The sequence below is a fragment of the Geotrypetes seraphini genome, chromosome 13, assembly GCF_902459505.1.
Source record: "Geotrypetes seraphini chromosome 13, aGeoSer1.1, whole genome shotgun sequence".
NCBI lineage: Eukaryota > Metazoa > Chordata > Amphibia > Gymnophiona > Dermophiidae > Geotrypetes > Geotrypetes seraphini.
In genome coordinates this window covers 4,482,116-4,499,305 of record NC_047096.1, presented here as the reverse complement: position 1 = coordinate 4,499,305, position 17,190 = coordinate 4,482,116, and the positions used below count along the sequence as shown (strand labels likewise).

At 39.2% G+C, this 17,190-nt stretch overlaps 1 protein-coding gene across 1 annotated transcript in view; it reads right to left on the bottom strand.

Moving 5' to 3' along the window:
* LOC117347550 (complement receptor type 1-like) overlaps positions 1 to 17,190 on the bottom strand; it is a 131,080-nt gene that overhangs the window by 31,752 nt on the left and 82,138 nt on the right. The window contains exons 21-23 of the mRNA XM_033918638.1: positions 16,896 to 17,081; positions 12,715 to 12,897; positions 176 to 220 (exon numbers count right to left, since the gene is read on the bottom strand). Of these exons, the coding sequence (XP_033774529.1) occupies positions 176 to 220; positions 12,715 to 12,897; positions 16,896 to 17,081 (414 nt within the window). The remainder of the gene's footprint in view (positions 1 to 175; positions 221 to 12,714; positions 12,898 to 16,895; positions 17,082 to 17,190) is intronic.

The window sequence follows — 17,190 nt, the reverse complement described above, 5'->3', positions numbered from 1 at the left end:
TGGAATTTTCTAGCTTGGAACAAAGTATTAAGGATCTAGAGTCAAAATTGGCTGTGAAATGGGAACAAATTACTTTGCAGGCCCTTAAGAGCAAAATATAGATATAATGAGATCTCCTCGAAATTGGTTAGGAAAGATTTAACAGGCTCTGTATTATGGAAAAAAATATACTTACTTCCATCATCTACACCTGGAACAGGAGCAGTTGTTGAAGCTGTAGCTTAAACAAAGAGCAAATTTGATATTATTTATTTGTGGTAAATTTTAAATGGTCTAATAATTTCACATATTTTTTCTATGAAAAAGTGATGTCTTCGTTTTGTATTTTCAATGGGGAATGTCTTGGGAGTTAAAACTATTTAGTACATTTTAGGGGATATATTAGGGGTCAACTTGGGGAAGCAGTTAAGGTGCCTGGGGGAGGTTTGTAATTACCGGCCTAAATGTTTGCTTACAAGTTCTTGGGTGAAAAGAGAGGATGGGTTTGGGGAGAGTATAGGGTATTTCTGGGTTTCAGGGCTTGGATGTATATGTTGGGGGAGGGAGGGGAGTTAGGGTTTTTTTAAGGGGTTTTAGATGTGTAATAGCTCATTGTTGCTGACAGAGAAAAATGTAATACTGATTACATTACATTACATTAGTGATTTCTATTCCACCAATACCTTGCGGTTCAAGGTGGATTGCATAAAAGTTTTCAGAGATTACATAAAAGTTTACAGGAATAGCATAAGAGATGTCATAAGAGTTACTTAAGAATTACCAAAGAGTTGTCGAGATCTTAAGATGATAAATGTTGGGTAAAAGAATTACCAGAGAGTTGTTGAGATCTTAAGGTGGTAAGTGTTGGGTAAATAGAGGCATTTTAGAATTAGTTGGGTAGTTAGAATCATATTAGAGTATAGAGTATAGGGTATAGAGTATAGGTATAGGGTATAGAGTGGGTAGGTGGGGGCTTGGGTAGGAACTGGTCGTGTTAGATAGGTTTTATGTATTTTTTGAAGAGTAGTGTTTTAGTATTTTTCTTGAAGGTTTTGTAATCTGTGGTCAATGAAAACAGAATGGTGATTTGTTTGTCCAGTTTAGCTATTGGTGGCTATTAGGTTATCATATAGTTTTTTCCGTTTGACATTTTTGGATGGTGTGTGTGTGAAAAGTGAGTGGGTTCTCCTATGCCTGCATGATTTATTTATCATGGCATCGTTTTGTTATGATGATACAATGAACTTAAAATTTTTTTCATTGAATGTCAACGGACTTAATCACCAGATTAAAAGGAATAAAATACTTACCTTTTTAAAACTGCAAAAGGTGGATATATATTACATACAGAAAACACACTTATCCGCTGCAGAATCAAAGAAAGTATTGTTTTTTTGCTCCAGCAGTGGGTAAAAAGGCTGGAGTGGCTATCCTGGTTCATAGGAAATGTTCTGCTGTATTCAATCAGATTTCTGCTGATCCCTTAGGCAGATGAGTGCATGTGGACATGAGTTTGGGGAATAATACATTGGTGCTATTCAACATCTATGCCCCTAATTCAAATCAAGCTGAATTTTTCAAAAATCTTCAACAGTTGGTATTACCACTGGCTGCTTCTAATATAGTTGTGGTGGGGGACGCTGTTATGGACCCAATGTTGGACAAAAAAACCAACAAAATTCTAGTCATTAGGGTTAGACAACTTGGTACTTCCTGTAGTTTGAAGTATATATGGCATATCCTTCATTTTAATGCTCAGGAGTTTTCCTTTTGCTCCCACAAATAGATTATATTTTTGTTTCAGATCAATTAGTTCAGCAGGTAACAAAAGCCACCATAGATCCAATCATTTTGTCAGATCATGGTGGAGTTTGGATTGAATTTAAATTTGCTTAACAAGATAGTAGTATACCTTTGTGGATATTTAATAAAACATTGCTTGCAGATTCATACTGTCTTGAAGAATTTCAATTAAAAATGAATGAATATTTCCATTTCAATGCATCAGAGGAAATCACTCTAGAAACACTGTGAGATGCTTTTAAAGCTACCATGAGAGGGCAAATAATATCATATTCGGCGTATATTAGGAAAAAATTCAACAGGGAATTTTCTAATTTGGAACAAAGTATTAAGGATTTAGAGTCCAAATTGGCTGTGAAATGGGAACAAATTACTTTGCAGGCCCTTTTAAGAGCAAAATATAGATATAATGAGATCTCCTCGAAATTGGCTAGGAAAGATTTAACAGGCTCTGTATTATGGAAACTTGAATAAGGCGGGAAAGTTATTCGCTAATTACCTTAAAGCTAAAAAAAGAAGAGTTAAAGATGAGAAAGGGGAAACTCATTCTCAAATTGGAAATATTTTAAAACAATTTTTTAGCTTTTATAAGGCTTTATAGTCTTCTGAGCATTATTCAAATAAAGAACTTGAAGGTTTAGTTTTTAAAGTTGATTAGGGGACCAAAAATTCCTGAGCATATAAAAGGAAATCTTGAGGCGCCAATATCACTGAAAGAACTTCAAGCAGCGTTGAAGTCCCTTAGAGTTGGATACGCTCCAGACCAGCAGTTTTTTTTTAAATTATTTTTTCTTTGTCATATTTTATCAGTGCTTCTATCTAAGATTTTAAAGAACTGATTTTTTTTTTTACAGTTGCCGCTGGTTAATACGTTTAGGATACTTTCAATTATGCAGTGTCCCTAGCCTTGATATAGCTCTGCGTAACGCGTTGGCAGAGGGGAGTATTGAATTGCATGGAACACTGGTATATACGATATGTTCCTTCATTACCTTAACTGGATTGAAGATTAGCCTTTTAAAGATAAGTTCTTTAAAATCTTAGATAGAAGCACTGATAAAATATGACAAAGAAAAAATAATTTAAAAAAAATTTTTTCTATAAAAAGTATATTATTATGATGAACGGGGTTGTATGAAGAACTGACAGACCGTGGAAGCGTTCTTGCTTAAACTGGTCATATCTGACACCCCTGGTCTCACTCACCATAAGTGTATTGTGGTTTATTCAATCAAATATATCACATAAAAATTACTTCCTTTTAAACTAAACATTTAATAAAATTCAATACCTCCCTCCAATCCCCTCATTCACAATTGTACTAATAAAGTAAAATGGTATCTCTTCATTGCAATATTTAGTTAATGGCCCCCATATCTCTTTAAATTTATTATAACTCCCCTTTTGTATAGCTATTGTTCTCTCCATTTTATAAATGTGACAACGAATTCCACCAGAAATTATAATTCAGTCTATTCCAATTTCTCCAGTTACTTGTGATCTGTTGTATGGCAACTCCTGTATAATCAATAAAAGCTTATTATTATTTGATGAAATTTGGCTCTTTGTTCTCATTGATATACCAAATAAAATCGCATCATATGGGGGGGCGTGGCTTGGAGTCGCAGCGGGATGATCGGGTGAAGACTGAGCTCCTCAGTAACAGGCTTTTGAAAGTAGTTTTTAAGTTATTAAAATAGTCGGTATCTTAATGAAAGTTGGGAGAAATGATGAACAAATGGCAACGAACAAACAGCTGAAAAATGAGATGGCAGGCACTAGTTTGGGAAGCGCAAAAAGATCAAAGATTGAGCCGACAACTCCGTCTAATGTGTCGTTGCCCAAAGAAAACAGCGGTGACATTTTTGCGGAGCTAAGAATAATTAAAGAAATTGCCACTGACAACTCTCTAAAACTGCAGGATCTTACCAGACGCATGGAAAACCTTGAACTTAAATTTGATAATATTGAACAGAGAACAGCTGCAAATGAATTTGAAATCCAGATATGTAAGTCATATAGAGAGAAAGTTGATACTCTTTCAAGGGAACTTGAAGACTGTGTTCATAGAGGAAAAAGGAATAATTTACGAATTATCAGGGTCCCGGAGGGAATTGAAAAAAGAGATACAATTTCCTTTCTTGAAAACTTTCTCCCAAAGATCCTGCCTCTTAAGACAAAATATCCTCTAGAAATAGAGAGGGCACACAGAATCCCTTCAAGAAGAACAGCGAATTCACAGGGGTCACGTCCGATTATTTTTAAACTTCTAAGACATCAGCAGGTCATGGAAATTATTCGGCTTGCTAAGGAAAATAGAAACTTGAAATGTCATGACTCAAAGATTCATATTTTGCTGGATTTCGCTAAGGTCACCGCAGAAAAAAGGAAAAAATTATTAGAACTGTGACCACAAATGAGAAGTTTAGGAGCAAGATATGGCTTGCTATATCCGTCTATTATGAAGGTTACTTATGCCAATAAGACTGTGAGCTCTGAAGATCCTGAGAAGTTAAGGGTCTTTTTAGATACTGTGACAAACCCAGGTCCATTTCGGGTCTTACCCACAATAAACCCGAATCCGTTCCTGGTTTTGCCCCAGTGAGCAGGAATGTGCACAAGCCACCTAGTTGCAGGAGAGCAGATCAGGTGACGGATCAATTAATGAATCAAGCTGACTCTAGCTCTGACATGGAAATGGAAATAGCAGAAACAGGGCAGGATAAGTTTGAAAGTTTCACTCTATGCAAACCCTATCCTGCCACTGTTAAATATCTCAGGAAATTTGAACAGCCAGTTAAAACCAGGGCTAGAAAGTATCCCATCTGTGAAAGCAGGAAACAAGTCAGTGGGTGGAAAACCTTTCCCCCACATTCTCAGAAGAGGAGTGGTTTTCCACCGGATATAATGAGCCTGCTGAGAACAGAGAGGGGGAAGCAGCCAAGAGAAGCCAGACTCACGAGGCACACGGGAGAGGAACACCCAGGAGGGTATGAAGCTGGGAGAGCCAGACCCTCTCAGACTGGCCCATGATAGAGGCAGATGATTCGGCTCATATCAGGGAGCCTTGAAAGCAGCCAGAGGAGGAAGCAATGGACACCCAGGCAAGCCAGGCATGCACTGAAACCCAGCCATTACCTATGGAAATACAGTGAGTTTAAACCTGGATTTTTTCTCATGCTGCTTATTCCTCTGTGCTGTTAGGGAATCTGAAAGTTTAGATATTTCCGTTTTAAAACTCTCCCTGAAAGCTTAATACAGAAGTTTTCTTTAAAGCCCTGAACTATATAAAGTTGTATGTGTGTTTGTACTTCCTGGCTGATTGCCAAGCTGAGCCAGCACGTTGCTTTTCTCTCAGCTGTGGCTAATCCCAAGTGCACCATTGCAAAGAAGGGAAACGTGTGCTATTGAAGACTAGTGATATATCAAGGATTTTTGAACATAACAATGAACTGCTTGGATAAAAGGAATATTGATTTTAAAACATTGTTGCTCTGGTGAAGAGATCTGAAACTCATAAGCTTGCAAGCCCAGAAGCAGGGACTGCCTACAATACAGTGTTATTCAAGTTTTGTTTTGGAACCTTTGTGAGTTTGATGTCATGTGCTATGACTACATACTGCACTGCAAGGCTGACGCCTGAATGGTTTTTGAATTATGTTACCATTACTGGAATAAAGCTATTTTTGGTTTTGCACATTCTGACTGAAACCTGTATTCCTTGCATGCATGCCTAAAAGTAAGACCTGGAGGATCCCTTAGTAGCAAGGGACACGTAGGATTGGAGTCTGGGTCACTTTGCCCGGGGTTTGCTGCTCCTGCAGGAACTCGGGGTGTGACAATATATGCGAACAACCGATGGCTTCATAGAAAATTGAAAGGGGATGCTAATGTCATTACTTTCAATCATTTTTTATTTGTACAATTTTTAATGTTTTGATTAAACAAAGCTCTGGTATTTATTTAAGAAACAGATTGGAACGTAAGATGGATTCTTTTTTGATTTAACTGTATTAACTGTTTGGAAGTAAGAGTTATCAGATGGAACTATATTTAAATTTTCACAAAATGCTCAAGTTTTATGTAAATCGAATGGTTGCTATGGCGCATAGTATAACTGAAGAAATTTCAAGTTATGGAACTGGAATATGGAATGTATTTCATCACTATCCTGGATGAGAAGGCAATATCTTTAAACTGCTTAGGATTTGAGCGTGACAATTTTGGCTTTTACTATAAAGTATTTGGCAAAGCTATCTAAATATTTGGTAATTCTACTGGACTCGATGGGAGCGGCAGTTCACATGCAGGCAGCTTTGTCCCATTACCTGTCTCTACTGTTGGGATGAAAAGAGGTAGCACCGGAACCTTTCCTATGGCTGACCTTTGCTCCTTGAGTGCGGGAATTTGGTGTCGTTCTGGGAGCGCATGATGTTTGGCTCTTTGGTTGTTCCTTGTGGCGTAGACTAGGGCGGCTGCTTGCGTTGCTGACGCCGACGTAAGCCATTTTCTCCTCCTTTGTTTTAATAAGGGAGGAGCTACAAGAAGACTGTTATAAAATTACGACTTCCTGTGATCAATATTTGAGAGCTTTTGCTTTAAAAACGATAAATTCCTCTGTGACAGTGTTATGAAATTTCTGAGGATAGCGACTTTCTGTCATCGTTCTGTGGTTTCGTTTCTTGGATGTTTGGCTGCATTTTAGTGGCTGAAGAAAGAGTAAAGCCAGTCTCACTGATTGGTTTTGTTTTATTAGTAGGAAGAGGAGAGAATGGTTTGATCCTGCAAGAAAGTTGAAGTTTGCACCGAAGATTCTCAATCCTATCACATTTATAGTTTCATCTGTGTTCTTAGGTATTTTACATTGGGGGAGGAACTTCTTTCTTAGATTCTTGTATAACATGAACCTCAATTGGATTAGTAGATATTTTATTGGTTTCTTAGAATTTATTTTTTGAAAATATAGCTTATGGGTATATGTCATTTTCAAGTAAAAAGGATAATTTAAATAATAATTCATTATTGAGAATTACATGGGTATATTATGAATTTATTTTTGAGAATAAATATATTTAAAGATTGCTTTGTTGTAGTTAAAGCTATACTAGAGTGATGATTTTAAATTGATTCATATGTAATTTTAAGATGAATAGTATTCATATTAGTTCACACTTATGAAAGATTCATTATAGCTATATTAAATTCCTGTGTCTATATTCTTAATTATAAAATATATTCAATTTAATTGATGTTTTATAGGGTAATAAGGGTGGATACGAGTCAATTATTTAATTAGCTAATGTCATTTTATATAAGAGTTTCGCAGATTTTATGGAGTACTTCAAAGGGGCAGTATTAGAAGGAATTAATTGATATATAGTTCATTTGGTCTATATTTTTTTTCTTTGATGTTTTACTGAAATGAAGGGGTGTTCTTTTATTGTGAAGTATTTTTCATTTTAATTGTCTATATTTTAGAGTTCCATCTAATCATTATTGTTCATTTAACAAGTATATAACTCATTCCTTTCAGTAAATTGATATAATTTTAATATTAACTGTTATGTTAGCTTGTGATATTATGAAGTTGAAATCGGATTTTTTATTTTTAGACAATATGATTTCTTTTATAATGGGTTGATCTGGTTATATATTCAAAGTTTGTTTTTAAGAGTATATAATTTGTGTTTTGCCATATATAAATTAATGCTTATTATATTGTTTTATCTTTGTTTTGCCTGTGAAGAGTTCTTTTTCACTTGATATCAAATGTGTGTTTCCATGTTTTCACTGTTATTAATATGGGGGGGTAAGGTGGGTGTGTGGGAGGGTTTGGGTAGAATAAAAGGGCGAAAATTTCATGTTCAAATGTTTAAATTAAGGAGAATGGTGTCTGTTCATGAGTTTCAAAATGATTTTGAATACTTGATTTTGATAAGTTGTTTTGATTATAAAGCTTATGATGGCATTTAAATTTTTTTCAATGAATGTTAATGGCCTCAATCATCAGATCAAAAGGAAAAAAACACTAGCTTATTTGAAACAGCAGAATGCGGATATCTACTTCATACAAGAAACTCATCTGTCTGTGTTAGAGTCAAGAAAAACTGGAAGGGGGTTGGGTGAAACAATGTTTTTTCGCCCCAGCCATAGGGAAAAAAGCAGGGGTAGCTATTTTAATAAATAAGAAATGTACAGCTAATTTCCAATTCCAATTAATAGGTTCAAATTCTATGGGGACATGGATTTATGTAGATATGAGTATGGGAAATAATACCCTGGAATTTTTTTTAATGTATATGCCCCTAATTCGAATCAAAATGAATTTTTTAAAACACTACAACAATTACTACTCCCACTGGCTGCTTCTAAAATAGTTGTAGCTGGAGATTTCAATGCTGTTATGGATCCATTAATGGATAAAAAAACGAGTAAATGTATAAAATCATTAGGGTTAGATAATTTGGTACATTCATGTGATTTGAATGATATTTGGCACATTCTTCATTTTAATGATCGGGAATTTTTCTTTTGTTCACATGTTCATAAATCCTTTTCAAGAATTGATTATATTTTTGTCTCAACTCAAATAGTTCAACAGGTGATTAAAGCATCCATAGATCCAATTATTTTATCTGATCATGCGGGTATATGGATTGAACTTCAATTAGATGAACAAGAGTATAGCAGTTCTGTTTGGAGATTTGATAATACATTGCTTGCAGATACAAAATTCCTTGAAGAATGTAAAGTAATAATTAATGGATTTTTCCAAATTAATACTTCAGATGAAATCTCCATGAGAATCTATGGGATGCCTTCAAGGCTACCATGAGAGGTAATATTATTTCATATTCTGCTTATATTAGAAAACAATTCAAAAACCAATATTCTAACTTGGAAAAATAAATTAAATATTTAGAATCTAAATTGATTGATAAGTGGGAATATGGCACTTTACAGGCTCTTTTAAAAGCTAAGGGTAAATATAAAGAGATATCTTCCAAATTGGCAAGGAAAGATTTGTTCTCAGCAAACTCACTATTATGGAAACTCAAATAAGGCGGGAAGATTATTGGCAAATTACCTTAAAGCAAAGAAAAGAAAGACAAAAATTATTGCAATAAAGGATGAGAAAGGAATTACCCATAATCAAATTGGAAATATTTTAAATCAATTTCTAAAATTTTATAAGGACCTATATTCTTCTGAGCCTTATGCAGACAGGGAAAAAGATGGTTTGGAATTTTTAGATCTAATCATTGGACTGAAGGTTCCTGAGCATATAAAAAGGAGTTTGGATGACCCTATATCACTAAAAGAAGTAGAAACAGCATTGAGGTCTCTTAGAGTTGGATCCACTCCAGGTGGTGATGGTTTTACAGTAGAATTTTATAAATCATTTCAATTTACCCTATTACTTCATTTATTAAATTTATATCAGTCCCAACTAACTAAAGGTTGCATTACAGGTACTATGGCTGAATCATTAACAATAGTTTTGCCAAAGCCAAATAAGGATCCCACTTTGGTTTCAAACTACAGGCCTATTTTGTTAATAAATGTTGATGGAAAACTTTTGGCTAAGATATTGGCTTTACGCTTAACTAATTCATCAAGCCCAGTAGCCCGTTCTCACGGTAGCCAATCCAGGTCACTAGTACCTGGCCAAAACCCAAGGAGTGCAATATTCCAAGCTACCGACCTAGGGCAAGCAGTGGCTTCCCCCATGTCTTTCTCAATAACCGACTATGGACTTTTCCTCCAGGAAATTGTCCAAACCTTCCTTAAACCAGCTACGCTCTCCGTTCCTCCCACAGCCTCTGGCAACGTGTTCCAGAGCTTAACTATTCTCTGAGTGAAAAAATATTTTCTCCTATTGGTTTTAAAAGTATTTCCCTGTAACTTCATCGAGTGTCCCCTAGTCTTTGATAATTTTTGAAGGAGCGGAAAATCAATCCACTTGTACCCGTTCAATTCCACTCAGGATTTTGTAGACTTCAATCATATCTCCCCTCAGCCATTTCTTTTCCAAGCTGAAGAGCCCTAACCTTTTTAGCCTTTCCTTATACGAGAGGAGTTCCATCCCCTTTATCATCTTGGTCGCTCTTGAGATAAGGAGACCAGCATTGAATGCAATACTCCAGATGAGGTCAAACCATGGAGCAATATAGGGGCATTATAACATTCTTAGTCTTGTTAACCATCCCTTTTTTAATAATTCCTAGCATCCTGTTTGCTTTTTTGATTGCCCCACTGCACACTGGGTGGAAGGTTCCATCATATTGTGTATGATGACACCCAGATCCTTTTCTCAGGCATTAACCCCCAAGGTGGATCCTAGCATCTGGTAACTGTGATTCAGGTTGTTCTTCCCAATGTGCATCACTTTGCACTTCCAGGGTCTCCAGAGACTTGCAGTCTGCTGTCAGGTAGAGATTTCGGCCTAAAATCTGCTACGCTGGTCAGGAGATTGTCTAGTCCCTTTCTGAAGATTTGTCCCATGAAAGGAAGTTTGGTGAGAGTATCTTCGGAAGGGGAGCTAATAGGAGCTCAAGCCAGCTCAAGCCCCACCATCTGGTACGACAGATGCATGTCTCTAAGGAAGGTGCAAAAACAATGTCTCCCCTGACCCAAAAGCGGGATGAAGGGCAGCCGAACCAAAACAACCTGTTGCTAATTATTAGTGTGAATGGGAAGCCCTCAGTCTCACAGCTTGCAGTGGGAACAAGTCCCTAAAGCACCAGCTGTCACAGTCATACACCCAGAAGGGTATTATCTGTGAAACATCCCTGGGCTTCCCATATGAATTAAACTAGTGCACAAGTGTGCTAAAAATGAAAAGTGAAATAATAATGAATAAATAGTCACAAATAATAAAGTGAATTGGTTCAACTGTCTCTGCCCCCCCATCCGGGGGTCAAATGGCATCCAAAATCAGCCGGGCTGGCTCAAACACGAGCAAATCAAAAAGAATAAAAGAGTACTTAGCTTCTCCGTAAAAGTCCGAAGTGCAGGGTAACCAGCTTGAAATGAACCCTTCCAACAGGGCTCTGTTTCGAGGGAAAAGAAACCCCCTTCCTCAGGAACCAGCTGTGAATCGAACTGTGCTCTCAGGTGCCAGCCAAAGAATGAAAAGTCCAGAATGAAAATGGCGTTGGACGGGTTCATTTCAAGCTGGTTACCCTGCACTCCGGACTTTTACAGAGAAGCTAAGTACTCTTTTATTCTTTTTGATTTGTTTGTGTTTGAGCCAGCCCAGCTGATTCTGGATGCCATTTGTGCACTAGTTTAATTCATATGGGAAGCCCAGGAATGTTTCACAGATAATACCCTTCTGGGTGTATGACTGTGACAGCTGGTGCTTTAGGGACTTGTTCCCACTGCAAGCTGCAAGACTGAGTGCTTCCCATTCACACTAATAATTAGCAACAGGTTGTTTTGGTTCGGCTGCCTCTGCCCTTCATCCCGCTTTTGGGTCAGGGGAGACTTCTTGTTTTTGCTTATTTGTAGTACTCCCCCATTTTGGGCTTTTGTATTGTTCTAAGGAAGGTGCTGCAGCTGCCTTGATACTCAAGGCTAAGGCTTCAAATATCTGAAGAAATCACACCCGCACTACGATCCTGCATATCCTTAATACCACACTTCCCTCACTTGGTAGGGATGTGCGTTTGGTTACCTGCACACCCAAGGAATCTACCTTGGGCTGAGTGTGCATCTGCTGACACTCCTGTGCCATCAGATACAGCCAAGCCATTATCTTGGCTACTTTAAGGGACCCATCAAGAGCACCCAATGCTCAGTGAGTAATGCATTGATGTCCAGATGCAAGGAAATTGAGGAAGATTGGGCTCTCACTCTGCTCATCATGGAGCAGAGGGGACTTGCAGGGAGTCCAAGTTGAACTCCTGCAAAGCAGGGCTGTGGAGTCAGTAGATAAATGTTCCGACTCCGACTCCTCAGTTTTTTGTACTTTAGACTCCGACTCCAGGTACCCGAAATTTCCTCCGACTCCTCGACTCCGACTCCACAGCACTGGTTAATTTTCAGATCGTTAAAATGGAATGTCAAGTTGAGAGAAATGAGCATTTTCGACACAACCTTCTTTTTGCTTTTAATCAAGGTTCTAAGGCCGCAGAAGCTGCTTGCAACATTTGTGCTGTGTATATAGTGGGTGCTATAGCTGAAAGAATCGCTCGTGATTGGTATGCCAAGTTCAAAAATGGAGTCGGTAGATAAATGTTCCGTCTCCGACTCCTCAGTTTTTTGTACTTCTGACTCCGACTCCGACTCCAGGTACCCGAAATTTCCTCCGACTCCTCGACTCCGACTCCACAGCCCTGCTGCAAAGAGCCTGCAATAAGCTCAACCAGAGCTGAGGGTCATCCCCATGATTGAGGACCACTACTGTATCTTACTCACTTGCACAGGCCTGCTATCCTGCATCTCCTGACCGGGAGGGCTCACTCTTGTGACAGTAAAGGCATACAATTAAACTCCTAATCGTGTGAGTCTCCCTCGGAAAGGCCCACTGGAAATTTTGAGTTTTCTAAATTTGTGAGGGGAGAAGCATTTCTATGATTATTTGCAGCATGGTCATATGTTACAGGCAACAAATGTCCCAAGTTTCACCCATTGGAAATTTAGTTACCTTACCCTTGCACCCTTCCCACCCACCCCCTTTCCACAAGAGCAAAAGTTCTTTTCTGTACATCCACTAGCTTCAATCTGACATCTCAATGTCTGGCCCTGCACAGCTGAATGGCAGATTAAAGCTGGCAAAATGATGCACACCGAGTAAAATGTCCTGCTCTCTTCTTGCTAGTGAGAGAGGGAAAAGAATTGTAAATATGGTATGAGTGAAACGAGGGTTGAAGAATACAAAGGTTGAAAAGCACTGAATTACTTTATCAGAGCCTCAGCTGTACTTACCAACTTTACAAGCTGGGATTGGCGGATTCCAATTACTGTCTTCTCCACATGTGATCATATCTTTGCCAACTAATTTGAAGCCAGGATTACACTTAAACTGAACAGATTGGGCATATGTATAAGTATGCCCAAATCCAGTTATTTTCTTCCCATTTTGGACAATTGGATCTGCACAACTGACAACTAAAAGAAAAGAAATGAATTACAAGTCTTTATAGTTTAGGATTCCAGCATCATTTGGGATGAATAAACTCATTGTTTAGGGTAGGCAGAGGATCATCTAAGCCAATAAACTTCAGCATATTCAGTTCTATTGCATGATGATTCAAATCACACCACACTATCAGCTGAAGTACCTATTCTGATTTCCACACCAGCTTCCTCAATCACAGAGTACTACTAAACCTGAATCAAGATGAGGCAGCAATTACCTCTTTTAAATACCAAAAAAATCTCTTCTCTTCCTAAATTCTCTTACTTCCTACTCTTTCTACTGTCAGTAGTACTTTTATAAATCAAATTTTAGATGGCTCCCTTAGACAAAGAAACTTCAACTCAATCTAACACTGTCTCCAACTCCTCTTTCTTACTAAGATACTACAGAAAAGTGGTCTGCTCCCACTTCTCGTCATCACTCCCTTAATATAACTGACTGCTTTCTATTTGGATTGCACACTAACATACATTTCTCCCTCCGAATCCACGGTTTCAGTACCCGCAGATTTGGTTATTCGCGATTTTTGCCCGGACCGCCCTCTTGTTTTTTTAACAATAAACGCTGCATCCCAGACCTTACCTGGCAGTCTAGCGGTGACGTGAGGCAGGATCGATCTTCCTATGCTCCTGCCCTATGCAGAGCCGTCATCAAAACGGCTGCCAGGATGCAGGAGAGCAGCAGGGGTGGGTCAGAGTTTGCCCAAAATTTATTTGCGAATTTTCTATATTCGCAGGCTGGCTCTGCCCCTAACCCCCGCGAATAAGGAGGGAGGAGTGTAATACCGACACTTATGGAAAAAATTAATCTTCTTTAAATTATTCATGGCTCTTACATGGTAGAGATGTAAATAGTGACTGAATTCAAAAAAGTGTAGGATAAACATAGTGATTTCCTCTGCCCCTTCCTCTCTTCATAAAGATTGCTTGCCATATCACAAAGCTAATAGAATGCTAGGAATTTTATTATTATTTTTTTTGTTGTTGTTGTTAAAGCGTTTTTGAGCTGTTTTTGGTGCCAAAACGCTGCTGCGGTGGCAGTCTTGGATTTCCCAATTGTTTTTTCAAAGTTCTCCAGAACCTTTACATCACCTCATTTTGCCTCAGACTCTTTTACCTCTAATTCATACCAGGTTTGTGCTGGATGGGCACCCAAAAAACACCCTTGTGCCATACATTGCGCAGCACATGAAGGGGGTTGGGAGCAGTTGGCATTTGCAAGTAAACCATTCTAAAGCCCTGCAATAGCAGTTCATCCCAGCGTGGAGCCCAAGAAATGCAAGCTAGAGTCATCTAAAGGAGACTCAGCGCTGCCTCATATGGCATTTTCTCCAGAATTTGTTAATCTGATATTGCGAGCTTATCTAGATTGATGAGATCCCCAGAGGAAGTCAGGCAGCACATCAGGAGGCATGGGAGGGGGCTTTTGCTCCCAGGGCACATCTATCTCAGCCTGGCCAAGATCCAGTGGGCCTTTCCAACGGAGACTCAGACGATGAAGAGTTTAATTGTATGCCTTTACTGTCACAAGAGTAAGCCCTCCTTGTCAGGAGATACAGGATAGCAGGCTAGTGCAATTGAGTAAGGTACAGTAGTGATCCTCAATCAAGGGGATGACCCTCAGCTCTGGTTGAGCTTATTGCAGACTCTCCGCGGGAGTTCAACTTGGACTCCCAGCAGGTCCCCACTGCTCCATGATGAGCGGAGTGAGAGCCCAGTCTTCCTCAATTTCCTTGCATCCATACATCAATGCATTATTCACTGAGCATTGGGTGCTCTTGATGGGTTCCTTAAAGTAGCCAAGACAATGGCTCGGCTGTATCTGATGGCACAGGAGTGTCTGCAGATTGTTTGTTCAGCCCAAGGTAGATTCCTTGGGAGTGCAGGTAACCAAATGCACATCCCTACCAAGTGAGGGAAGTGTGGTGTTAAGGATATGCAGGATCGCAGCACTAGCCTTGAGTATCAAGGCAGCTGCAGCACCTTCCTTAGTGACATGCATCTATCATACCAGGTGGTGGGGGCTCGAGCTGGCCAAAGGTGGGCTTTTGGCCCAACTCCTATTAGCTGTAGTGGATTACGTAGCCGATGCTGTCTGACATCATCACTCATGATCAATTTGGCTTATTCAATCTCAGCCCATAGGCAATGGACTGGAGATTCCTCTTCCGATGATACTCAGCAGACTTCCTTTCAAGGGACAAATGTTGTTCAGAAAAAGACTAGACAATCTCCTGACCAGAGTGGCAAATTGTGGGCCAAAATCTCTATCTGACAGCAGACTGCAAGCCTCTGGAGGCCCTGAAAGTGCAAAGTGATGCACATTGGGAAGAATAACCTGAATCACAGTTACCGGATGCTAGGATGCGCCTTGGGGGTAGCGCCTGAAAAAAGGATCTGGGTGTCATCGTAGACAATACGATGAAACCTTCTGCCCAATGTGTGGCAGCGGACAAAAAAGCAAACATTTACTATGCATTTACAATGTTACTCTGTGCTTTTGACTTTGGAGCTGCTTATAACAGTCCACTGTTAGTCTACATAGACTGCAGGGTTATCCAACCTTTTGGCTTCACTGGGCCGCACTGGCCGAAAAAAATGTTTCTGGGGCTGCACAAATGTGCTAACGCTGCAGCAAGACACAGGAGGGAGCCGACAAGATAGTAAACACCCGGGGACAGCAGAGGAAAACACTGCATAACCCTCGACCAGGGCCGCACAAAATACTTCATGGAGCCGCATGCGGCCCTCAGGCCGCAGGTTGGACACCCCTGACATAGAGCATTATGCCATTGATGGCTAGAATGCAGATATTGTAAGGTGGGGTTTAAGAAGCCTGAAAATTTACACTTTTCCACATACCTCAAAAATCTTGGTGCCAAGCAATGCCAAACGAAAGAGCAGGACTTGGGTATGATTGTATGTGATGATCTTAAGGTAGCCAAACAGGATGAAAAGGTGACGGCGAAAGCTAGAAGGATGCTAGGTTGCATAGGGAGAGGTATGGCCAGTAGGAAAAAGGAGGTATTGATGGTTCTTTATAAGACTCTGGTGAGACCTCATTAAGAATATTGTGTACAATTCTTGAGGCTGCACTTTCAAAAAAGATATAAAAAGGATGGAGTCGGTCCAGAGGAAGGCCAGTAACATCCTCTTGTTCCAAGTTAGTGGAGTTCCCATCGATGCCCTCCCCAGCCCAATCCTACACCAAATCATCACATATGGGACACAGATCATGCAAGTCTGTCCAGTACCGGCCTTAGCTCTTTAATTTACATTCTTCGTTTTCTAATTAGAGATCCTCTATGTTTATCCCACGCTTTTTTTAATTCCATCATTTCCCTCAGGAGGGCATTTCAGGCATCTATCACCCTCTCTGTGAAAAAGAATTTCCTAACATTGCTCCCAAGTCTTCCTCCCCACAACCTCAAATTATGCTTTCTAGTTTACCATTTTTTTCTTCTCTGGAAAAGATTTGGTTCTATATTAATATCTTTCAAGTATTTAAACATCTGTTTCATATCTTACCTGTCCCTCCTCTCCTCCAGAGTATACATATTTAGGTCTTCCAGTCTCTTCTCATACTTAGAGGACATAGAAAGAGATTAAGAGGTGATAGGCTCAGGAGTAATCTAGGGAAATACTTTTTTTTATAGATAGGGTGGTAAATGGTTAGAATAGTCTCCCAGTAGAGGTGGTGGAGACAAAGACTATCTGAATTCAAGACAGTGTGGGACAGGCACGAGGAATCTCATAGGGAGGAGGAGGAGGAGATAGTGGATGCTGTAGATGAGAAGACTGGATGGACCATTTAGCCTTTATCTGCCATTATGTTTCTAACTTTTCTTTATTATTCCAGGTGACTGAGAATTCTATAGATAACTGTTTTAGTTATTCTGAGCTAGTGAAACCTTTGGGAAATATGAGATATAGAAAGGTCTCAAAAGGACAGGTGTAGCATTCAATACCTTTGCATTTCGGTGGTATTCCACTCCAGTTCCCATATTGTGTGCAATGAATTGATGTTTGTCCAATAAGATGCAGTGAAGCATTATTGCATCTGTATGTTACGGATGACAGGTAGTTGAACTCATCCTTTTCCATTCCCGAATGTATTCCATTCTCAATACCTGGAGGCGAACCACATATAACAGCTGTGGGGAAAAATAACCTAAGATGAATAAATTACCAAAATAGATAAACTTTCAAATCCTTACGAAAGAATGTGACTGGAGAAAACCTATTATACAAGAGCAGCAACAG